The sequence below is a fragment of the Petromyzon marinus genome, chromosome 39 (genome assembly GCF_048934315.1).
Source record: "Petromyzon marinus isolate PM22_M1 ecotype Great Lakes invasive population chromosome 39, UKy_Petmar_22M1.pri1.0, whole genome shotgun sequence".
Taxonomy (NCBI): Eukaryota; Metazoa; Chordata; class Hyperoartia; order Petromyzontiformes; family Petromyzontidae; genus Petromyzon; species Petromyzon marinus.
Window position 1 is genome coordinate 10,450,023 of NC_133705.1, and position 25,000 is coordinate 10,475,022.

Consider the following 25,000-nt stretch of genomic DNA (forward strand, 5'->3'; position numbering starts at 1 on the left):
GATGGTGGTGGTGGTGATGGTGGTGGTGGTGGTGATGGTGGTGGTGGTGGTGATGGTGGTGATGGTGGTGGTGATGGTGATGGTGGTGATGGTGGTGGTGTAGGTGGTGGTGGTGGTGATGGTGGTGGAGGTGGTGATGGTGGTGGTGATGGTGGTGGTGATGGTGATGGTGGTGATGGTGGTGGTGTAGGTGGTGGTGGTGATGGTGGTGATGGTGGTGGTGATGGTGGTGATGGTGGTGGTGGTGATGGTGGTGGTGGTGGTGGTGGTGATGGTGGTGGTGGAGGTGGTGGTGATGGTGGTGGTGGTGGTGGTGATGGTGGTGGTGGTGATGGTGGTGGTGATGGTGATGGTGGTGGTGATGGTGGTGATGGTGGTGGTGATGGTGGTGGTGGTGATGGTGGTGGTGATGGTGATGGTGGTGGTGATGGTGGTGGTGGTGGTGGTGATGGTGATTGTGGTGATGGTGGTGGTGGTGATGGTGGTGATGGTGGTGGTGGTGGTGGTGGTGATGGTGGTGGTGGTGGTGATGGTGGTGGTGGTGGTGGTGATGGTGGTGATGGTGGTGGTGGTGATGGTGGTGGTGATGGTGGTGATGGTGGTGGTGGTGGTGGTGATGGTGGTGGTGATGGTGGTGATGGTGGTGGTGGTGGTGGTGATGGTGGTGGTGGTGGTGGTGATGGTGGTGGTGGTGGTGATGGTGGTGGCGATGGTGGTGATGGTGGTGGTGGTGATGGTGGTGGTGATGGTGGTGGTGATGGTGGTGATGGTGGTGGTGATGGTGGTGATGGTGGTGGTGATGGTGATGGTGGTGATGGTGGTGGTGGAGGTGGTGGTGATGGTGATGGTGGTGGTGGTGATGGTGGTGGTGGTGGTGGTGGTGATAGGGTGGTGGTGATGGTGGTGGTGGTGGTGATGGTGGTGATGGTGGTGGTGGTGATGGTGGTGGTGATGGTGGTGATGGTGGTGGTGGTGATGGTGGTGATGGTGGTGGTGGTGATGGTGGTGGTGGTGGTGATGGTGGTGGTGGTGGTGATGGTGGTGGTGGTGATGGTGGTGATGGTGGTGGTGGTGATGATGTTGGTGGTGATGGTGGTGGTGATGGTGGTGATGGTGGTGGTGATGGTGATGGTTATGGTGGTGATGGTGGTGGTGATGGTGATGGTGGTGATGGTGATGGTGGTGATAGTGGCGATGGTGGTGGTGGTGATGGTGGTGGTGATGGTGGTGATGGTGGTGATGGTGGTGATGGTGGTGGTGATGGTGGTGGTGATGGTGGTGGTGGTGGTGGTGATGGTGGTGGTGGTGGTGGTGATGGTGGTGGTGATGGTGGTGGTGGTGGTGATGGTGGTGACGGTGGTGATGGTGATGGTGGTGGTGGTGATGGTGGTGGTGGTGGTGATGGTAGTGGTGGTGGTGATGGTGGTGATGGTGGTGATGGTGATGGTGGTGGTGATGGTGATGGTGGTGATGGTGGTGGTGATGGTGATGGTGGTGATGGTGGTGATGATGGTGATGGTGGTGATGGTGGTGGTGGTGATGGTGGTGGTGGTGATGGTGGTGGTGATGGTGATGGTGGTGATGGTGGTGATGGTGGTGATGGTGGTGATGGTGGTGGTGATGGTGGTGGTGGTGATGGTGGTTAGCACGCTCCTCTAGGAACCCAGCCAAATGACTACGGGCGACATCGCGTGGAGGTTTGAACTGCTGCCGGTTCACGCACTTCCCCAACACCCCACCGCCTAAGTGAAATCAGCCTTAAACGAGTACATGGTGGGGGGTGTTTAATACACGAGGTTTGCTGCTGTGCCTGTGTGCGTGCGCGTGTGTGCGTGCGTGTGTGTGTGTGCGTGCGTGTGCGTGTGTGCGCGTGTGTGCGTCACATGTGTGTGCGTGCGCGTGTGTGCGTCACATGTGTGTGTGCATGTGTGTGCGTGCGTGTGCGTGTGTGCGTCGCATGTGTGTGTGTGTCACATGTTTGTGTGTCACGTGTGTGTGTGTCACGTGTGTGTGCGTGTGCACGAATTTAACGATTGCCTTGTTTTGCGCAGTCACCGGGGATTGAGCCGAGACTGTCAAAGACGGTGGCTAGGAGATGTTAACTACCTCGCCTGGTATACAGGGGGTCTTGGGTTTCATCCCGATCCTGACGCCTGCTGCTGCTGCTGCTGTATATTTGGAGTTTGCGGTGTCGCTCTCCCCGTGGCCGCGTGGACTTTAGAGCCTTTGGCTGCTATAAATGTCCACGTTACGCAAAGCCGCTTCGTTGAGCTGCCATCTGGGATAGCCAGCTCGCTTCTAAACAAAGAGCCACACAGCTCAGTTGGGGCCTTACCTGTTGGCAAAAGGAGAAATAGTTTTGACTCGAGCGCGTGCGGCGCCCATCACTGTGGCTGGGGTGGCAGACACCCGGGACTGGAACCCAGGCTCTCAGCGGTGCCGGGTCAGACGTCTCTCTGACCTCCGAACCATCCGGGCAGCTCGACCTAAATGTAATTATGATTTTTTTGTGTGTTTTTTTTCTTTCCAGCCATTGGTGACGGGGCCCGAGGCCATCGACTCTCTGCGCTGAGGGAGGGCGCGGAAACGAGCGACGGGTGGACCACCTGCAGGAGTAGGAGGCGCGGAGGGACGCTCACCTGACCGAACTTTTGGTAGATGACCCCGAACTTGAAGTTGTTGGAGAGCACGTGCTCATCGTAAGTCACGATGAGCTTAGACGCCTGCGGGGTGGGGGAGCGGGCGGGGGGAGGGGGGGGGGGAGATGGGAAACAGAACAGCGCATTTGGGTGATTGATAATAATTAGAATTGACTTCAACTTGTAACGCCGCACCGCCGCCACCACACAGCAGTCGCTCGCCGCTCTCGTAAGGAGAGAGGACGCCTCGGAGCGAGGAACGAGGAGAGGACGGCTCAGAGAGAGAGAATAACGACTCAGAGAGAGATAGAGGATGGCTCAGAGAGAGAGAGAGAGGACGGCTCAGAGAGAGAGAGAGGGCGACTCAGAGAGAGAGAGAGGGCGACTCAGAGAGAGAGAGAGGGCGACTCAGAGGAGGTGCCAGGAGGAGAAACCACGGATGAGCAGGCAACAGCAGCCACGCGGGTGAGGAGCCGGCCCTACCAACAATTGCCCAAGCTCTGCGATTCTCTATGTATTAACGGCGCAATCGGCCAATGAGTTTATACCATGTGGGGAGGGAATCGGAGCGGCCAGGTGAGAGGGGGAAACGCTCTATCCCTTACAAACGTAACGGGTGGAATCCACATTTTAGCAGCAGCGTCTTCTCCTGTCGAGCCAGGGGTACGGCCCCTCCTCTACGCCCAAGGGAAGGAAGTTGGAACGGATGGAGATTAGTCCACTGGAACGGATGGCTGCGCTGCTTTCTCTTTCTCTCGAGCCAGGGCTACGGCTCCTGCTCGACCCTCGCCCAGCAACATCATCCGTGTGCGGCGATCCACGGACCCTCGCCGCCACCTCCACACAGCGCCGGATCGCAGGGCAAGCAGCCAGCCGCGTACCGATCTGAGAGGAGCTGCGTCGTTAAGAACACTCCGCCAGCCGGCCACGGGATCACGACGAGCGGCGACGGACTCCGGGCAGATCGTCGCAATGTGGCCCAAGTTAAACAGAAAATAAAAAAAAATCCGTGGCGGATCGTGACGCGGCCGAGCATGTGGGCGCTAACTCGAGAAGACTTTCGTCCAGGGAAGTCGGCCGGGGTGGGCGCCTTACTAGTGAAGAACGCCGCATATCCGCCCCCTCGCGTATCCGTCACGTATCCGACCCGTCGCGTATCCGACCAACCACGTATCTGCCCCGTCGCGTATCCAACCAGTCGCGAATCTGACCTGTCGCGTATCCGACCCGTCACGTATCCGACCAATCACGTATCCGCCCCGTCACGTATCCGACCAATCACGTATCCGCCCCGTCACGTATCCGACCAATCACGTATCCGCCCCGTCACGCATCCGCCCAGTCACGTATCCGCAGCAAGCCGGACTGCGCAGCGAGCACGATGGGCGCGTAACTTAACATTCCGCGTAGCTTGAGAGAATATAGAGTCGCTCAAATTGTAAATGTGTGATGGTTATTTATATATTTGTATTATTACTACAGGATGCTGGAGGTCATGGATTCACGTATCCCTCCGCAACCACCAGAGGCCATGACATCAACTCGTGCACGAACGAACGAACGAATGAAATTCATTTTGCTCACCTTCGGGTACAAAATCGGGGAAAACCTATCGACGGTGACGTCTTCACAGACGAGCTGGAACGACAGGGTCAGGGGTCAGGGGTTAGGGGTCAGGGGTCAGGTCGCCCATCGCTCTCACCGGGACCCAGTCACCCCCCACACACAAACATCCACGCTCTGCATTTCCACGGGGCACGGACGCACAACGCTGGACGCTTCACGGGAAGAGAGCGAACGCACCTGACCATCATCATGGGAGGGAGGGAGGGAGGGAGGGAGGGAGGGAGGGAGGGAGGGAGGGAGGGAGGGAGGGAGGGAGGGAGGGAGGGAGGGAGGGAGGGAGGGAGGGAGGGAGGGAGGGAGGGAGGGAGGGAGGGAGGGAGGGAGGGAGGGAGGGAGGGAGGAGGGGCTGAGAGGTCTGAGATGCCAATTCACCAACGACTCACACAGAGACGCGTAGACTCACAGAGAGACCCCATAGACTCACACAGAGACCCATAGATGAATATTGAGATCCATAGATTCACATAGAGACCCATAGATTCAGAGACCCATAGATTCACAGAGATCGATAGATTTACACAGAGACGCGTAGACTCACAGAGAGACCCCATAGACTCACACAGAGACCAGTAGATGAATATTGAGATCCATAGATTCACATAGAGACCCATAGATTCAGAGACCCATAGATTCACAGAGATCCATAGATTTACACAGAGACCCGGGGATTCACATAGAGACCCATAGACTCACAGAGATCAAGATATTCACAGAGACCCATAGATTAACACAGAGACCCATGGATTCACATAGAGACCCATAGACTCACACAATAGAGACCCATATATTCACACAGAGACCCATGGATTCACATAGAGACCCATAGATTCATAGAGACCCATATATTCAGATAAAGACCCATGGACTCCGATTAGCATGGTTGGTTACGTTTGGCGCGAAAGGAGTTCAACATATAACATGCATGGACTCAAACCGTGATGCACGCGAAATTTGTCTTCACTTACATTTGTCAAAATACATGCTTCGTAAAAAAGAAATATCGGTTCTCCTGGCAATTTGAAAACACTTGGCAGGACGTGTGAGCAAATTGTTGGCCCATGTGTGTGTGTGGATAAGAGGCCACTTGAAGGGTCATCTCAAAAGCAGCTCTGTGACATTCGCTTCCACGGGCTGTTTCTCTCAGCGCACGGAGCCGGAAACTTCCATCTCGCGCCACAGATAGCAGAATCAGATTAAACTTAAAAAAACTCAACCAAACATATAAAAAACGAAATACACAAACACAAGTAGCTCTCTATTTGATTTCACGCTGCTCCCGATGAGAGCTAAAGATGGAAACGTATTCGTTGCATCACACCAACGGAATAATGAAAAAAATATATATACAAAGGCGAAGATCGCCCCGTATAGCCTTAACACACTGTTGGGGCAAGTGCTGCTAGCGAGCACCTAAGGAGGCCGGGGGTGGGTGGCCAACACCACGCCTGTACGCCTTTGTCTCCCCAGTGGCGATGTTTACACACCGCACCGGGTACTCATTTGAGGCCGAGTCCACCTAGGGGAGGCCCAAGAGCGGTTCAGACAACCGCCGCCGGTGTTGGCCGCTCTTCAAGGGCCGCTTCGTGGCGCCATTTATTGAGGACCGCCGGCTCCTCTTGCTACTTCCATTGCCGACTCCTGACCCAAGAAAATCCCCCATCCCATCCTACCCCACAGACCCCTCCCCCCCTCCAACCCCCCCCCTCCCGCCCCTCCGTCCCCCGTTACGTGGCTCACGGAGAGCGACGTTGCACCGCGCCTCACCTTCGCCATCTGGACGACGTTGGGGAACTCGGTGAGGCACGAGATGGGGATGAGGTCGTAGCACGTCCTCGCCTTCGTCCTTGGCGACGAGGGGGAGACGTGAAAGAGACAAAAGATCCGCCGTGGAGCCTTAGCGGACTGTTGGGGCCAAGTGCTGTTAGCGAGCGCCGGCACGGCACGCGAGGGGGTGGGTGGTCAGCACCACGCCCGGCCGCCTTTGCCTCCCCAGTGGCGATGTTTACACAGCGCACCGGGTACTCGTTTTAAGGCTGAGTCGACCTAGGGGAAGCCCAGGACCGGTCCAGATAATCGTCGCCGACGTTGGCCGTGAACGGGAATCGAACTTGGGTCCCTGCCGGGTTCGTAGCGCGGCGTAGCGCTAACCGCTGCCCCACCGCTCCCCACACGCATTCAAACACAGACAGACGCACGCAGGCACACAGACACACGCACGCAGGCACACAGACACACGCACGCAGGCACAGCTGCAGCAGCAAACCTCGTGCAAAACTCACACTATTGTGCTCGGCAAAATATATAATTAAGGGGAGGTAATTGCAGCCATTGCGCTGCAGAGACTTAGCATCACTCGCAGGCGGAGGCTGGTGCCCACAGACGCTCGTGGAACAATGGCGCCTTGACGTCAGATCTCGTCTCAAAATAAAAACGGCCGGAAGAGCGCCCTTGACTCACGAAGCTGAACGCCTCCACAGTTCAATCCTCAATTCAGGTGTGAACTTACAATTATTTCATGATCGTCATTATGAGCGTTATTATTTTTCCGATCGTTTACCCGGGGAAAGCGTCACCGAGTCTCAAGACTCATTTTTAAGAGGGTCCTGCCAAGTTAAAACTAAACGTTTTATTTTTTATAGTAATAGGTTTTTTATCTGGCACCTAAAACTGACACCTTTATACAAGGGATCATGTTTGCAATAAACACAACACAAGCAGTCAAAATGCAAACAAAAAGAGACAAGTCTGATAATGATATGCACTGTCCTTGAAATTGATGGGTCATCTGGTCCAACAACAGTGGAGACTAGGCTCTAAGAAAAGCCGTCTCGGGTGTGGACCAATCAACTTCAAGGACAGTGCATATCATTATCAGAGTTGTCTCTTTTTGCTTGGATTTTGACTGCTTGTGTTGTGGTTATTGCAAGCACGATCCCTTGTATAAAGGTGTCAGTTTTGGTGCCAGATAAAAGAGTAAAAACCTATTACTATATCTTGCTACTGGCAAAGGAGGTCTCATAATGATTTTCATTTTATTTTTTACCAGGGTAAGGCCCCACCGAGCTGGGTAGCTCTTTTTAAGAAGTGACCTGGCCCAAAATGATAGCTCAACGAAGTGGCTTATCGCGTGGAAATGTATAGCAGCCAAATACTCCGAAACACAAGTTGATTCTAAATGTGGAGGGAAAACCAGAGGACGTGGAGAAAAAAAAACACGCGACCACGGAGAGAGACACGCAAACTCCAAATATACAGGTGTCGGGGTTTGGATCGAACCCGCGACCTCCTGTATAACAGGTGAGGTAGTTAACATCTCCTAGTCACCGTGTGTCGCCCAAGTTATCGAGGTAGAGGGGCAATGTTGCTCCTGCGGTGAAGTGATCCCAGTTGAGTAATTTGCCGGTGCAATTTGCTCAGCGTGTGGGCATCTTTTAAGGGCCAGCAAGCAGCGCCAGTTGCCCTGTACGGGGTTTTGTTTTATTTTCCTTCCTTCAGCTCGGGGAGGAAAACCAGAGGAAACCCGTGCAGAATGGGGGGGGGGGGAGGGGGGGGGGTGGGAGAAAGTACGAAACCTGCACACAGAAAGGGCTCCGGAGACAGGGAATTGAACTCAGGCGTCTTGTCGCTGCGGGGCTATGGGCGTTACCCACAAGAGAGGGGTTTTTTTTTTGTTGTGGGCAGGTCACGTGAATGTATAAATGTGTCGTTAAACCCGCTGCTACCCGACACGGCCAATTGGTAAGGATTTGTCACGTAAACAAAACGCGGCCAGTTCGTGACTCGTGCAGCGCTAACCGGTTGTGTGTTGGAGAGTGAACGCACGACAACATTTACAATACCTGGTGACGTTTCGCCTGAAATTACAACAACAACAACCACCACCTGCAGCAGCAGCAGCAGCATCATCAGGCGACAGCCAAAGAGTCGCGGAGAAACCCTCCCCCTGTTTCGTTCGTAAATGGATAGGGGTTGGCTGTGACGTCGTCACTTGTGAGCCAATCACGTGCGAGGATTTGAGGTATGCATATAAATTACAATGGATATTCATTACCGGTTGGGTTATTCATAGGGTAATCAACATAACATTGTGCAGGCACGTAGCGCTTGTGCATCTTGCGGTTTTTTGCGCGTACTTTGACGCAAAGGTCGGGCCGACGGTTATGACCACCACGCTGGGCCAACGCTGGGCCAACGCTGGGCCAATGATGGGCCAACGCAGGGCCAACGCTGGGCCAACGCTGGGCCAACGCAGGGCCAACGCTGGGCCAACGCTGGGCCAACGCTGGGCCAACGCAGGGCCAATGCTGGGCCAACGCTGGGCCAACGCTGGGCCAACGCTGGGCCAACGCTGGGCCAATGCTGGCACGGGAGGCGGGGGTTGGAATCATCGGGAGGCGCCGGGTTGCGGGCGCGTTACCGGAGGATCATGCGGAGGTGCTCCTGCTCCGACACCACCTCGTGCTTTACGGAGAAGATGATGATGCCCAGCGCGGGGTCCACAGCGTAGTAGTTGAAGTGCTCCTGGTGCGGACGACGATGCGATAGCCGACGATGGTTACAACGACAACACTCAACGGCGTCGTCAATGGCAACAACAACAACAACGACAACTGTGTGAGTGTGTGGCCTTAACGGTCACAAAGATCAAAGATAGTCGCTTTTGCCTCCGCAGTGGCGATGATTAAACGCCGCACCAGGTACTCATTCGAGGCTGAGTGGACCGAGCGGAGGCCCAGGACCAGATCAGATAACCGTCGCCGGTGTTGAGCGTGAGAGGGAATCGAACTCGGTTCTCTGCCGATAATTCTACAGAGCGCTTGCGAGTGAGAACGCCGCACAGCAGCGCCGGCCGGGCAAACGTGCCCCACTCCCATCATTCGCTCAGCCAATGAGAGCGAAGCACGGCTCCGAGCCTATCAGACGCCGCCAGGAACGCATCCCCATGCATGCGATGCTGTGGTGACCCCCTTCTTGTGCCGATTCCGTTAGCGCTCGCTTCTCCAGGAACGCATCTCGAGCGCACAGCGAGGTCTCTGCCTGTGCACGTAACAGGCGACTTTTCAGGCAATGGGCCCTTCGACCCCATACAGACGCCACGGTGGCTAGGAAATGTTAACAACCTCGCCCGGTATGCAGGAGGCCTTGGGTTCGATCCCGACCCTGACGATGCCTGCTGTATACTTGGAGTTTCCGTGCGTCTCTCTCTCTCTCTCTTACTCCCCGAGGTCCCTCCACATTTTAGAATCCACTCCTCGCCCCATGCCCCCCCCCCCTCCCCCCGCCAGGTCTCACCTGCCCGAGGAAGTGCTGCCGGTAGAGGTGGGCCGTGCGGTGGCTCTCGATGGAGAGGGGGTCCACGGGGGAGGGGGCGGAGTCCGGCGAGGGGGCGGGGGTTGCGGGCGGCCCCTCCCCCTCGGGGGTGTGGCTCCCCCGCCGCTCCGCCCCCTCGATCCAGTAGCCCCCGAATTGGGGAAGTATCACGGACGGGTAGGGCGGCTCCCGCTGCAGCACCTGGGACACACACACACACACACGTGCACGGTCACACGGCGTGCGCGTGTGTCTGTGTGTGTGGGGTAGTGTAGCGGGTAGCACGCTGGGCTACGAACTCAGTAACCACGGGTTCGATTCCCGCTCGCGGCCACCAACACCACCGGTGACGATTATCTGAACCGGTCCTGGGCCTCCCCTAGGTCGACTCAGCCTCAAACGAGTATCTGGGGGGGTGTGCAAACATCGCCGCTGGGGAGACAAAGGTGGTCGGGCGTGGTGCTGGCCACCCACCCCCTCGTGTGCCGTCCCGGCCTTCATAAATGCTCGCTAACAGTACTTGCCCCAACAGTCGGTTGAGGCTATATGAGGAATCTTTGTCTTTGTGCACGCGAGTGTGTGCGTACGTCCGTGTGTGTGCATGCATACGCGTGCGTGTGTGCGTGCGAGTGTGCGTGCACACGTGCGTGTGAATGCGTTCCCCGGGTAAACACGGCGAAGCAATCACGCGTGCTCCTCCTCCTCCTCCGCTCATGAACACGTGGGGAGCGAGAGCGGCTAGCGGGCACAGCGGCCAATCCCAGCTTCCAATTAGGTGCACGCCCAATAGCGTGCCCGCTGAATAAATGAAGAGGCTTGGCCCCTTTTCATCATCCCCGATCGCTCTTCCCCCCACCCCCTTCCCCCCGGCGTGTGCGAGACGTGAGCCCAGAGTCGTGACACGGGGGGGAAACAAAAAACCTGGCTCTCGCAGCCTCCCCCAAACGCGGGGTGCACTGAGAATAGGGTCCCCCACAGTTTTGCCGTGTTCAGCCCATCTACTCCTCTACCCACTCACCCACCGGCTCATTCACTCACCTGCTCACCCATCCACTCGCTCGCTCGCTCACCCGCTCACTCATGGACTCACTCAAGCGCTCAATCGCTCACTCCCTCACCCACTAACTCGTCGCCTCGCTCATGCGCTCACCCACTCACTCGCCGACTAATCCACTCAATCACTCCCTCGCTTACATGCTCACCCGCTCACACACTCACCCACCCGCTGACTCACTCACCTGCTCACCCAATCACCCGCTGGCTCACCCACTTACCTGCTCACACAACCGCTCCCTCGCTCACCCGCCCGCCCGCCCGCCCGCTCGCCCGCTCACGTTCGCCTCCTAACCACTGACCAGTTCTGCAGGAGCCGAGCCACGGCGCTAGGCCACAACGCCGTCGGCGCTGCCCCCGCGCCGCGCCGACGGCGCCGGCAACGAACGCGCGGGCGTGTTTGCCGCTTTGTCATTGCGACATGCTCTCGTACGGGATTCAATGAGAAGAGATCAAAAGATGTCATTTCAGATGAGCCACCCCAATCGCCCGCTTCAGGGGCAGAGCGGATCAAGCCCATTCGTCCCTTTAAAGGGAGCGAAGGCAGCGGCCGCGGCAAACAGCGGCGGCAACGGCACGGTGTTTGACGATGCCGGTCGAGGGATTCGGTTGATGGTCGACCATCGACCGAATCTCCCCCCCCCGCCCGCCCGCACCGCCGCTCCCGATTCGGTTGATGGTCGATCATTGGCGGCGTGGAACGTTCAAACCGGGTAGATTCGACGGTAGGGGGTCTCCCGCCCCCCCGGGTGACTTTTTTTTTAACGTCGGACGCAGCCCGGACTCTCGCTTCCATCAGCCTCGCCTTCATTTGTGTTTTGTGGCGTGCGTGGGGTGAGGCCGCCGCTGCCGCCGCTGCCGCCGCCGCTGCTGCCGTGATCCAGAAGGTCGGTTGGTGGCGTGGTTTAGGCGAACAGGCGTCGCGTGGTTTTGCGCAATCGTCATTGCTATGATGACTGCGATGTTATGATGAGGCTTTGTGTGTGTGTGTGTTTGTCCACGAGAAGTCTCGTGGCTCGTTTATCAGGAGGCTTCTTGCCGAGTTTTTCGCAGATGTGGGGGTGGTGGGTGGGTGGGAGGGGGTAGCGAAGGAGGGCTGGTGGTGGAGAAGGAAGAAAGGGAGGGAGGGAAGGAGCGACGTTGCCATGCGTAATCCCGATCGAGTAACCCGCGGTGTCGTTTCGTGACAATTATTTTGTTTTTCGTCGTCGTGTTGTTATTTCGCCAAAATTCGGATTGGCGCGACGGCACGCAGGGGGCCCCACTCTTGCCCACGCCGTCGCGGCCACCTCCAACGTCCCCCCCCTGCTCGCGGAGCGGCGCTTGGCAGCTGCATCCTCGCTCCTCCTACCACCGTCGGTGAAATACTCCCACGACAATAAAAACTAAACTACTATTTTTTATTTTACCAGGTAAGGCTCCCACTGAGCTGTAATGGATTTTTTTCAGAAGCGACCTGGCCATCACACGTGATGAAAGCTCAACGAAAGCGGCTTATCGTCATAATCATCGTGTGGAAATGTTATAGCAGGAGCCAATTTGCTCTCTAAACGCACGTTGACGTTGATTCTAAATGAGGGGGCAAAACCGGATGACCCGGTGGAAAAAAATCCACGCGACCACGGGGAGAGAGAGAGAGAGAGACACGAGAGAGAGAGAGAGAGGGGGACTCCAAATACCCAGCAGGCGTTAGGGTCGGCATCGAAACCCACGAACGACCTCCTGTACACCGGGCGAGGTAGTTAACATCTCGCCAACCCGGGGCGACCCCCGGGTTAGGCCCACCGGATCCGAACCGCGAAGCGACTCCGCAACCCCCCACGGAGTGCCTGGACGCCCCGCGAGCGGCGTACCTCGTGGACGCTGGGGTAGGGGATGTAGTCATCCTCCGACTGCAACGACAGGGGATGGGAGGAGGAGGGTGGAGGAGAGAGGAGAGAGTGGTGCAAGCGTGGAGCGGGCGGTCAGGGTGAGTGTTCCGTGAGCACCCCGCCCCCGCCACCCCCCCCCTCCCCCCCCCCGGCGGCACTGCCGCTGGCGACGCGGCAACAAACCGGCGGCGTCCGTCACGCCGTCACCGTTTTGACTTCGCCGGCCGTGTCGGGTGGCGAGGGTTCGCGTGGCAGGGCGCGCTGCGAACCGGAATGGCGGTCGTGAAAGCCTCCTTCGTGTTAAATATGCTCGTTACAGTTTCACTTAGAACTTTGGCGACTGCAGGAATTCGTATTCTTCGGGGTTTTTTTTAAAAATTATTTTGATTCACTTTGTTTTTATCTATCGACGTGACTTTACCGAAAGAACCAAAGAATATAAATATACTCATTGTTGAGGCTCTTCAGATGTGTGGGGGGGGGGGGGGTGGTGGTGGCTCTGCCCCCATCGCCCCCACCCTCCCACCTGGATCTGTGGTTGTTGCGGTGTGCACGAGGGGGTTGTGGATCTGGTGGTGGTGGTGATAGAGGGCGGAGACCGATGCTCGGTACTCACCCTGGGCTTGGGCATGGGGCACCTTTGGTCATCTATCCTGTTGCCCTGTGGAATACCAACACACGTGGTCAGCCGCAGTCGTCGTCGTCATCGTCGTCGTCATCGTCATCGCACAGCACACAGTGACAGAGGACTCAAGTCGTCACGTCGTCATCGTCGTCATCGCCCAGCACAGTCACACAGAACACACATCATCACAAACACCATCATCATCGTCACACACCATACATCACAAACATCGCACAGCACACTGCGTGACACACACACCATCATTGTCACACACACACATCATCGCACACAGAGACAAAGATCACCCGTATTGCTTTAACAGTCTGTTGAGGCAAGTGCTGTTAGCGAGCACCTATGAAGGTCGGCACGGCACTTCAGGGGGTGGGTGGCCAAAACCACGCCCGACCGCTTTTGTCTCCCCAGTGGCGATGTTTACTACACACTGCACCAGGTACTTATTTGAGGCCGAGTCGACCTAGGGGAGGCCCAGGACCAGTTCAGATAATCGTCACTGGTGTCGGCCGTGAGTGGGAATCGAACCCGGGTCGCCAGGTTCGTAGCGCAGCATAGCGCTAACCACTACACCTCCGCTCACCACCTCATCATACACACACACACACACACCATCATCACACAGCAGTGAATTGACGATGGCGGGTAGTGGGATTGTGAACTTTGAACAACTGGCCAGGGATGTGAACTCCCCTTGGCTCTCCACAGTTGCAGGACCACCGTGACCCCTGGATGATTGAACCTGGTCGGGTCGCAGGCCTCAGGTCTCAGGCCTATCATCACAGGCCTGGGGCTGCAGGTGGGAGTCTCTGTGAGCTAGCAAGGATATCATTACTTCTCATTTCTTCATCTTTACCATCACTTCGCTTGTCTGCCCTGGAAATGCTCAAGGAGTCTCGACTATTTTACAGGATGGTTCCTGCCAAGGATGTCAGGAGCGCCGTGGTGGCTACCTCGCCTGGTGTGCAGGAGGTCGTGGGTTCGATCCCGACCCTGACGCCTGCTGATGCTGTATATTTGGAGTTTGCGTGTCTCTCTCTCTCATCATCATCACGGTGCTTAAGAGATGTTAACAACCTCGCCTGGTATGCAGGAGGTCGTGGGTTCGATCCCGACCCTGACGCCTGCTGCTGTATATTTGGAGTTTGCGTGTCTCTCTCTCATCATCATCACGGTGCTTAAGAGATGTTAACAACCTCGCCTGGTATGCAGGAGGTCGTGGGTTCGATCCCGACCCTGACGCCTGCTGCTGCTGCTGCTGTATATTTGGAGTTTGTGTGTCTCTCTCTCTCCATGGTCGCGCGGATTTTCCTCCGAGTCCTCCGCTTTTTTGTGTCCCCTCCGCATTTAGAATCAACAAACATCGCGTGTTGATTGAGTGTTTTGCCTGCTGCTATAAATTTCCACGCGATGATGCTAAGCCTCGTCGTTGAGCTATCTATTTGTCATGGCCAGGTCGCTTCTGAAAAATACCTGTTATCGCTCAGTGGACATTACCCTGGGTTAAAAAAAGCACAATAATATATGCAAATAATAAAATAACAACAAAAATTGCGAACAATAATAACACAAATAAAAAAAAAGAGATCGTCATTAGTTAGTTGGTGCATGGGGACGGACCGGCAGTTAGCCACTCGGCAGGTCTTCCACATCGCTGACGAATACCAAAAAGTAAAAACGAACGCAGGCAGTCCCCGGCTCCACAACGTCGCGTTCCTGGACACCACCGACGTCAAAACCGGACCCCCGTTTCTTTTCGTTGTTTTTACCATAAACAGCCGGAGCGGTAGAGACATCGCCTGCCAACGATGCGGTTTTTCCCCCCTTTACATCGGCCGTACTTAGCGGGCGGTTCGATCGGTGAAAATCAACCCGCGACAAAAAAAAAACACTCGAGGATAATTACGAAAAAAGTTCCACGCCAAGGACCCGACTCTGTCCAAATGCGTTCCGGAGTCGCGTTCGCGAATCTGCGTCGCGGTGGGCGTTATTTCGTAGAGCATTCGGCCGCTGCTATGAATGTCCACGCAATGGCGAGCCCACTCCGTGGGGCTGCTATCGTTCGTGGTTGCCAGGTCGCTTCTAAGCAAAGAGCCTGCGTAGCTCAGTGCGGCCTTGACCTGGGCAAATAAAATAAAAAAAAATAGTTTCGTCGATATAAACGTCGAAAAGGAGCGGCTCGTCATAAATCGGACCGTCGTAAAACCGTAGGACCGCCCGTTAACAAAGGAAAAGTATTACGGTTCCATTCGAATCCGAAACGAAACGGTGGGCAACGCGTGTACCCGAAGCAAAGTGGACAAAATCGAGGCGGGGGATGAAGCGGCGCGGGGACCATACCTGCATCTTCTCTATCATCTCAAAGAGATCGCGAGACTGCGAGCGGGAGAGAGAAAACACACGCACGGCAAATGAAAAATCACGCAGCGAAGGGGCACGGCGCGGGGGGGGGGGGGGCGGGGGCGGGGGGGGGGGCGGGGGGGGGGGGCACGGACGGGGCGGTCAAAACGTGCAAGCGTCGAACCGACGGGCGGCAGAGACTGCATCGACCACGGACCGGGGGGTGATGGCACGGGGCGTAACGGTGGTGGTGGTAACAAGCGGGGATTGGGTTGGGGGGGGCGAGGAGGACGAGGGGTGTGGGTAAGGGGCGCTGAGTGATTGTCGAAGCAGAGGGGGGCGACTGTCGTCGTCGTCGTAAGGTGAGGGTGAAGAGGTTAGAGGTCAGAGTTAACCAACTCTGACCTCTAACGCCGCTGTTACCTCGCATTGCCGCCTGGGATTTAGCCAATCGAAGGGAAAACCCCCACACGTTTCCGCGTGGTAGAGTCTGGGTCTCTATGTCGGTCTCAATGTCAGTCTATGCATCTCCATGGGAGTCTTTGGGTCTCCGTGTGAATATATGGATGTCTATGTGAGACCTATGGATCTCTACGTGAGTCTGTGGGTCTACATGTGAGTCTATGGGTCTCTGTGTGAGTCTTTGGGCCTCTATGAGAGTCTATCGGTCTCGATGTAAGTTTATGGATCTTCGTGTGAGACTATGGGTCTCTGTGTGACGATATGGGTTTCTATGTGAGTCTATAGATCTCCGTGTGAGTCTATGGATCTTTATGTGAGTCTATTGGTCTCGATGTAAGTTTATGGATCTTCGTGTGATTCTATGGGCCTCCGTGTGAGTCTATGGGTGGTCTCCGTGTGAGTGCATGGGTCTCTGTGTGAGGTGAGCGGCGTCCGTGAGGTTTGAGCGTTAGTTCTGTTAGAAGCGGCTGCCATGAATTTAGTGCAAACTAAGCTCTCAGATTTAAACTTCTGACCCCTGACAAGGGTTGCCACCTATCCACCTGATCACTCGCTGACCCACCCACCCACTATGGTTGGCACCGGTCCAGCCCATCAGTCACTCACTGACCCACTCACTCACCCACACACCTGTACAACAGGTTTGAATTGGCATCTGTGTTTTGGTTGACAGGAATTCATTTGTTCCAAGATCTTGTGGTATAGCATTGCACTTTTTTCCCCATGGCAGTGAACTGCACAGGTCGAGTGCTGACTGAAAAACCTCTCCGAGTTTTGGTCTGCGGAAGAAGTGGAATCCCTACCACCCACTCGCTCACCCACCCACCATTCACCCACCCACCACTCACTCACCCACCCACCCACCTACTCACCCATTCACCCACTCACCCATTCACCCACCCACCACTCACCCACCCACCCACCACCCACCCACCTACTCACCCACTCACCCACCCACCACTCACTCACCCACCCACCTACTCACCCACCCACCTACTCACCCATTCACCCACCCACCCACCACTCACCCACCTACTCATCCACCCACCCACCCACCACCCACTCACCCACCCACCTACTCACCCACCCACCACCCACTCACCCACCCACCACTCACCCACCCACCCACCACCCACCCACCCACCACCCACTTACCACTCACCCACCCACCCACTAGGATCGCCACCATTTCGGATAAGGCCGAACAGTCCGACGATTGACGTCTGTGTCCGGGTGCCAGCAACCGATTTGTACAACGGACGAACGGGAAGGCAGCCAGATCCGGCGCTGCCCAACACTTTTCCCAAGCCCAGTAGTCAGCTGCACCTGTGTGGCACAAGGCTACCACAGCGCGGCATGCACCGCTGCGTGTCACACACGCGCGCGGTTTTGCCGCTGTGCGGTCCAGCCTCGGGCAAAGACAAAGATCCCCCAGACTGCAGGGGCAAGTGCTGTTAGCGAGCAGCACCTGTGAAGGCCGAAATGGCGCACGACAGGGGTGAGCGGCCAGCACCACGCCCGGCCGCCTTTGTCTCTCCAGTGGCGATGTTTAAAAAATTGCACCGGGTACTCAATTGAGGCCGAGTCGACCTAGGGGAGGCCCGGTACCGGTTCAGATAATAGTCAATGGTGTTGGCCACGAGCGGGAATGGAACCCGAGTCGCAGGGTTCGTAGTGCAGCGCGCTAACCGCTCCACTGCCGCTCCCAACACACACACACACAAAACAAAGACCCCCCCCCCCCCATAGCCTTCACAGATTGCTGGGGAAAGTGCTTCTAGCGAGCAGCACCTATCAAGGCAGGCACAGCACACGAGGGGAGGGGGGCGGGTGGCCGACACCGCTCCCCAAAAGACACACGCACAACGCGCACGTGCGCGCGAGAAACCATAGCCGGCGGGACAACAAAGGAGAGGCGGGGACCGTGAAGACGGCACGGAACCGGCCTCGCCGGTCAAACGGCGTGCTCCACAGGACGACGACGATGACGACGATGACAACAATGAGGGAGGGAGGGGGGGGAACGTCGCCACCGGTGGGGCAGTGCCCAACCACACCGGTTGGGGTGGGCCGGGCTCACAATGGCCACTGTCTGTGAGTCACAGAGCCGGCCCCAGCAGATGACGATGTTTTCTCACAGATTCCGAGTTGCGTGCGTGTCTCCTGCGGGGAGCGGGCGGAGTAGCGGTTAGTGCGCTCTGCTGCTGCTGCGAACCCCTGGCGACCCGAGTTCGACTCCCGCTCACGGCCAACACCGGTGACGATTATCTGAACGGGTCCTGTGCCTCCCCTAGGTCGACTCAGCCTAAAATGAGTACCTGGTGCGGTGCGTGTCTCTTCCCATCGCCACTGGGAAGAGACAAAGGCGGCCCGGCGTGGTGTTGGCCACCCACCCCCGGTCTCCATATGTGCGCGCAAAAAGCACTTGCCCCAACAGTGTGTTAAGGCTATACGGGGCGATCTTCACCTTTGTATATATATATTTCATTATTCCGTTGGTGTGATGCAACGAATACGTTTCCATCTTTAGCTTTCATCGGGAGCAGCGTGAAATCAAATAGAGAGCTACTTGTGTTTGTGTATTTCGTTTTTTATATATTTGGTTGAGTTTTTTTTTAAGTTTAATCTGATTCTGCTATCTGTGGCGCGAGATGGAAGTTTCCGGCTCCGTGCGCCGAGAGAAACAGCCCGTGGAAGCGAATGTCACAGAACTGCTTAAGATATGCCCCTTCAAGTGGCCTATTATCCACACACACACACACATGGGGCAACAATTTGCTCACACGTCCTGCCACGTGTTTAGGCTACGCGGGGGATCCTTTGTCTTTTTTTTTTGCACCTCCCGCTCATTCCTCGTCGCCCTGATGCCGGTCCCGCAATCGCCGCGTGGCAGTCGCCGTGCGTACGTTAAACTTCTTTCCTCGCCGCGCACGTAGCCAAACGGCCCTGATCGGGGGGTGCGGGCCGTAGCCAGCTGAGACCCTGTGTGCAAAGCCCCGGGGGACCGAGTGTCCCTGGACTCACGACGGCCGTGTCGGATTCACGCAGGCCAGCGCTGATGACAAACCCGATGTCAACCGAGTGCAGACCGTCACGCGAACTCCGGTCGCCCTCGCAGATGCAACGGAGGCGGCTCCTGGCTCGGCCATCGAACAGACACGGTCACCGTGTCGCGCGCTTTCAGGGGCACTTCTGCGGCCGTCTGGAAAGCCGCTTTTGCGTGTGTGCTGGACTTCTTTCGCACCGTACGTAGCCAACCGTGCTGAATCGGGAGGTGCGCAGGAGGGACAACAAACTCAACACACAAAAAAAGCAATTTCAAAGAAATGAGTTTGTCGATCGAGATGATGATTTAAAAGCGCGCAGCTCCAATGGCTTCCTAACATCGGAAGGAAGAGCGTTCCAGACGGCCGCTCAAAGGTGATAAAGCCGCTTGGAGCTTTGCACTTTTAAATCATCATCTAGGTTGAAAAGTTATTTATCTTTGCTTCCTGTGTTTAGTTTGATGTCCTTCCCCACTGCGTACGGTGCAAAAGAAGTTCAGCATGCGTACGTACGCACACGTGGTGCCGGGTGTCTCTCTGTTGTCCCAAGGGGCTCGTGATGGACGTGCCGGAGCCACCGAGATGCCGGGTGCGGAGGGCCCCCGCGAGTTTCCCTCGCCCCTCTCTCACGAGGGCCGTCCTAACAGCGGTGTCACATTCAGAGGGCGCGGCATTGACGGAGGTTCCCAGGGTTTACATTCCTGCGTTTTGATTATCTCTCTCTCTCTCTTAATTTCATATATATTATCTCTCTCTATTTCATATATATTATCTACTCTCTCTTTATTTCATATATATTATCTCCTCTCTCTCTTTATTTCATATATATTATCTCATCTCTCACTCTTTATTTCATATATATTATCTCCTCTCTCTCTTTATTTCATATATATTATCTCCTCTCTCTTTTTATTTCATATATATTATCTCCTCTCTCTCTCTTTATTTCATATATATTATTTCCTCTCTCTTTATTTCATATATATTATCTCATCTCTCACTCTTTATTTCATATATATTATCTCCTCTCTCTCTCTTTATTTCATATATATTATCTCATCTCTCACTCTTTATTTCATATATATTATCTCCTCTCTCTCTTTATTTCATATATATTATCTCCTCTCTTGATTTCATGTATATTATCTCCTCTCTCTCTTTATTTCATATATATATTATCTCATCTCTCACTTTATTTCATATATATTATCTCCTCTCTCTCTCTTTATTTCATATATATTATCTCATCTCTCACTCTTTATTTCATATATATTATCTCCTCTCTCTCTTTATTTCATATATATTATCTCCTCTCTTGATTTCATGTATATTATCTCCTCTCTCTCTTTATTTCATATATATATTATCTCATCTCTCACTTTATTTCATATATATTATCTCCTCTCTCTCTTTATTTCATACATATTATCTCCTCTCTCTTTATTTCATATATATATATTATCTCCTCTCTCTTTATTTCATATATATTATATCCTCTCTCTCTATTTATTTCATATCTATTATCTCCTCTCTCTCAATTTCATATCTATTATCTCCTCTCTCTCTTTATTTCATATATATTATCTCCTCTCTCTCTTTATTTCATATATTATCTCCTCTCTCTCTATTTCATATATATTTTCTCCTCTCTCTCTTTATTTCATATATTATCTCCTCTCTCTCTCTATTTATTTCATATATATTATCTCCTCTCTATTTATTTCATATATATATTATCTCCTCTCCCACTGGGTTCTTAATGGCCATCCCGGAGCCACTGAGCCAGCACGGCTGAGTTGCTGAGTTTGATTCCGGGTCTCAACGACCACTGCCCTCACCTCCCCCAGGTTCACACCTGCACTACGTTCCTCGCTGAGTGGAGCCCTGAACCCAAGAACAAAAACACGTCAAACTTTTATTGCTTGAAGAAGGCATCTTTCTTAAAACCCAAGGCCCCCCTGCACGTAAATGATTGTCCTACATTTAAAATGAAAAATTAATAAAAGGTTTTTTACCCTTTCTGCCAATAAAACAGGTGTTAAGATGTTCAAACACCAAATATAAACTTTTTGCAAGGAATCAAGTACTGCATAAAGCACACGTACACAGTCCGTGTGTACGTGTGGTTCACCACAAGTACGAGTGGTTAATGCAGACTCGGCTGCTCCCCCCCCCCTCTCCTTAGAAAAGTCTTGAGACTCGGCGAGGCGTTCCTGAGCGAGCGAAATGAAGACGAGGTGGCCTCAGCACGTGGACCGCGAGAGGGCCACGAGTCTGTCAGTAAAGGCGGCGGGGGGGGGGGGGGGTGGTGGCGATGATTTGCCACCATGTACAATCCCCGATCGAGGAATAAGCGGGTGGCGTTTTTTTCTTTGTTTACAAACCCGTCAAAGAATCTGGACGCTGCGCCGCCGCCGCCGCCGCCGGTGGCATCGGGGCAGCGTCCCCGTCGTCTCTCGCCGGACGACGTCTCGACGGGTCGGTGCGGTGCACGCGACGCAAGCGGCCTGCGGCAGTGCGTCCCGCAAGCGGCCTGCGGCAGTGCGTCCCGACGGACGCACCGCCTGGCGGACGCTCCACGGCGGCGCGCGAGCGCACGCGCCGAGGCGGTGGCGGGCGGGCGAGGCGGCGAGGAATCACGGGAGACGAAAATGAAGGAGGTGGAAGAGGACGAGGAGGCGGAGGAGGAGGCGGAGGAGGCGGAGGAGGCGGAGGGGGCGGCGGCGGCCGTCTCCTCGGGCAAGGTACTCACGATTTGGCGGAAAAACCTGGCCACATTTTCCAAGGCCATTGGAGCGACCGCTCCGCCCCAGGGGTTGGCCAATAACCCAACGCCGAACGACAAACTCCCCGACGACGACGACGATGACGACGACGACGACGACGACGACGCTGATCGCGTGAGACTGTCCAGGCGCGGCGTCAATGTTTTTTTGGGACTGTCTGATTTCGTTGCCGATGATGAGAAAACAAGCGGTAAGGCCACACGCGCACCGCACGCACACACCACATGTACGGCACGCACCGCTCAGGAACCGCGCACACGCACCGCAGACGCTGCACACGTTCCGTACGCACGCACTGCACCGCACACACAAACTGCACACCCCGCACGCACACCGCGCACAGCACACCACACACACCGCACACACAATCGCGCACACAATCACACAACGCACGACTCGCAAGTAAAAGTAACTCGATAAAAAGCTGCCGAGACGATGCAAGGCGGCGGCGGTGGTGGCGGCGGTGAGCGAGTCGCAGGGGTGGGTCGGTGAGTGACGACTACGTCGCGGCAGCCGGCTGTACCGGTTCGGCGAGCCCTGCCCGCTTGTGGTGGAGGCCGGGGGGGGGGGGGGGGAGCCAATAGGAGGAGAAGGCCGGAGTGCTCTCGCCGGCGACGTTTCGCCGGCGACGTTTCGCCGGCGACGTTTCGCCGGCGACGTTTCGCCGGCGACGTTTCGCCGGCGACGTTTCGCCGGCGACGTTTCGCCGGCGACGTTTCGCCGGCGACGTTTCGCCGGCGACGTTTCGCCGGCGACGTTTCGCCGGCGACGTTTCGCCGGCGACGTTTCGCCGGCGACGTTTCGCCGGCGACGTTTCGCCGGCGACGTTTCGCCGGCGACGTTTCGCCGGCGACGTTTCGCCGGCGACATTTCGCCGGCGACGTTTCGCCGGCGACGTTTCGCCGGCGACGTTTCGCCGGCGACGTTTCGCCGGCGACGTTTCGCCGGCGACGTTTCGCCGGCGACGTCTCGTGGCCCAAGTGGCACCTGCTCTCCGATGGCTCCGTGCGGCCCATGGGGAGCGACGTCTTAAAGAGACTCGGCCTCCGCCGGGCGATGTAGCCATTCCGTCTCCCTGCCCAACAAATTATTGAACTGAACGATTTATTTGTCATCACCGCTCCATCTCCCTCTCGGGGCGTGTTCCCCCTCCTTTGGCTGCCGCTCTGCTGTAATGGGCGCCACGGTGGCTGGGAGATGTTAACAACCTCGTCTGGTATACAGGAGGTCGTGAGTTTGATCCAGGCCCTGACGCCTGCTGCTGCTGCTGTATATTTGGAGTCTGCGTGTCTCTCTCTCTCGCTCTCTCCGTGGTCGCGTGGATTTTTCTCCGGGCACCTCCGGTTTTCCCCTCCACATTTAGAATCAACAACATCACGCGTTTTAGAGTGTGTGCCCGCTGCTGTATATTTCCACGTGATGATGAGCCCACTTCGTTGACCTTTCATTTGGTGATAGCCAGAGTCACTTCTCAAAGAGAGCTACACAGCTCAGTGGGGCCTGAGCCTGGTAAAATAAAAAAAATAGCCGATGTTTTTTTTTCCAGCCTCATCCTAGCCGTGCCTCCTGCCCAAGCCACCTGAATCGACTCTCAAGAGCCACAATGCTGGGAGCGCTCACCTTGCACCCCTCGGTGTGATTATTATTCCAAACGTGCCGCTCGTCGATGCTTCTCCGCGCACTTTTCAGTTTCTGTTCCCCGTGCTTTGTCAGTGGCCACGTTTCCGACCCACGTATCACGGCCGTCAATGTGCACTGATTGAAAACCTTCGTCTGCACAATGCTGCTATGCTCTCTGTCATCCCTCTCCACTCCCCTCCCACGCACTCTCCTGCCTCTCCCCTCTAATCTCTCTCCACTCCCCTCCCACGCACTCTCCGCTCCAGCAACCGAGGCTTTCTGTCTAAGCCCCCAAGTAGCCCTTCGCTCGGTGGTAGGTCTCCTCTGCTGTCCCCACTGTCTAAAAACTCTCTCCCCGCTTCCCTCGCCCCAGCCGCCCGTGCTCCCGACATCATCAGCCACGGACGATCCACCTTCCTCGACCACTTTCGTCCAATGCGACCGGAGTCATCTGCACGATCCCAACGCGGAAACATTACCCGCCGATTACTCAACTGGGATCGCAACGGCGGCAATGGCAGTGGCGGCGGTAGTAACAGCGGCGGTAGGAATGGCGGCGGCAGCGGCGGCGGTGGCGGCGGTGGTAGCGGCGGTGGCAGCGGCGGCGGCGGCAGCGGCGGCGGCGGTGGCAGCGGTGGCGGCAACAGCGATCATCGCCCCCCTCCTCCACCCCCCCTACTACCTACCTGGGCAGGATCCTCCTGAAGAAGAGTCTTAAGACTGGACGAGGCTTTCCCGGGCAAACAAGCGAATCAATACAAATGACGAAAAAAATATTTACGAAAAAAATATTACGACGTAAACACAGAGAACCGAGAGTAATTCACCGCTCGCTGTGCCCACGGAAGGCGAGGAGGAGGCCGCAGGGGCGGACTGGTCTCCCCGTCGCCGGGGACAACGCGTTGGTAACGGCGGCGGCTGCGGGCACGGCCGAGGTTCAAAGGTCGCGCTTGCAGTCCCCAGCTGTCCACCCGGAGCAAACTCAGCTCCTGAGATATCAACGAATGTTGGGTGGAAAATAAATATTTTCCAAACTAAAAAAAAAACCCATTAGACCATAAGGTTGAGGCCCAGTCCACTCAACCGCCCCTCCTCTGCAAATTCCTCCTCGACTCTGCACAGAAAATTTCAGACGTACGGCCAAAACCTTGCTGCTATGTTTAGGATTTGGCATCAGCAGCGGCAGCAGCATCGTCATCATTAGCATCATCATCAGCAGCAGCATCATCATCATCATCAGCAGCAGCATAAGTAGCTTCAGTGCCACGTAGCCAACCGATAAGCGCGGTTGGCTACGTATGGTGCATGTGCGTACGCATGTTGAACTTCTTTCGCGCCCTACGTAGCCAACCGTGCTAATCGGAGGTGCGCGGGAAGGAAGAGAAACTAAACGCAAAAAAAACAGTTGGAAGGAAGCGAGCTTTCAACCGACGTGACTTCAAAGTGTGAAGCTCCCAGTGGCTTTCCTAACATCTTAACGAGGAGCGGGCGCTGCGGACGGCCGCAGACGCGCAATCCAAAAGCCATGGGCGCCGTCCTCCGTCCCGACGGCTCGCCAAAAGCCGTCTTTGCTCGACGGTTATCCCAAACGCCGCCGCCGGCGCCGGCGCGC

General features: G+C 55.7%; 1 protein-coding gene across 15 annotated transcripts in view; it reads right to left on the minus strand.

Moving 5' to 3' along the window:
* Positions 1 to 25,000, minus strand: part of RAP1GAP (RAP1 GTPase activating protein) — a 254,893-nt gene that overhangs the window by 48,636 nt on the left and 181,257 nt on the right. For 9 of the 15 annotated variants that reach the window (XM_076072917.1, XM_076072915.1, XM_076072916.1 and 6 more), the window contains 7 exons: positions 13,116 to 13,160; positions 12,482 to 12,520; positions 9,558 to 9,776; positions 8,683 to 8,786; positions 6,030 to 6,108; positions 4,224 to 4,277; positions 2,640 to 2,723 (listed from right to left, as the gene is read on the minus strand). In XM_076072917.1, the coding sequence (XP_075929032.1) occupies positions 2,640 to 2,723; positions 4,224 to 4,277; positions 6,030 to 6,108; positions 8,683 to 8,786; positions 9,558 to 9,776; positions 12,482 to 12,520; positions 13,116 to 13,130 (594 nt within the window). In that variant the 5' untranslated portion in view covers positions 13,131 to 13,160. Of the gene's footprint in view, positions 1 to 2,639; positions 2,724 to 4,223; positions 4,278 to 6,029; positions 6,109 to 8,682; positions 8,787 to 9,557; positions 9,777 to 12,481; positions 12,521 to 13,115; positions 13,161 to 15,476; positions 15,513 to 21,734; positions 22,184 to 25,000 lie in introns of those variants that run through there. The other 6 variants (XM_032968068.2, XM_032968061.2, XM_032968064.2 and 3 more) reach the window with 2 other exon arrangements.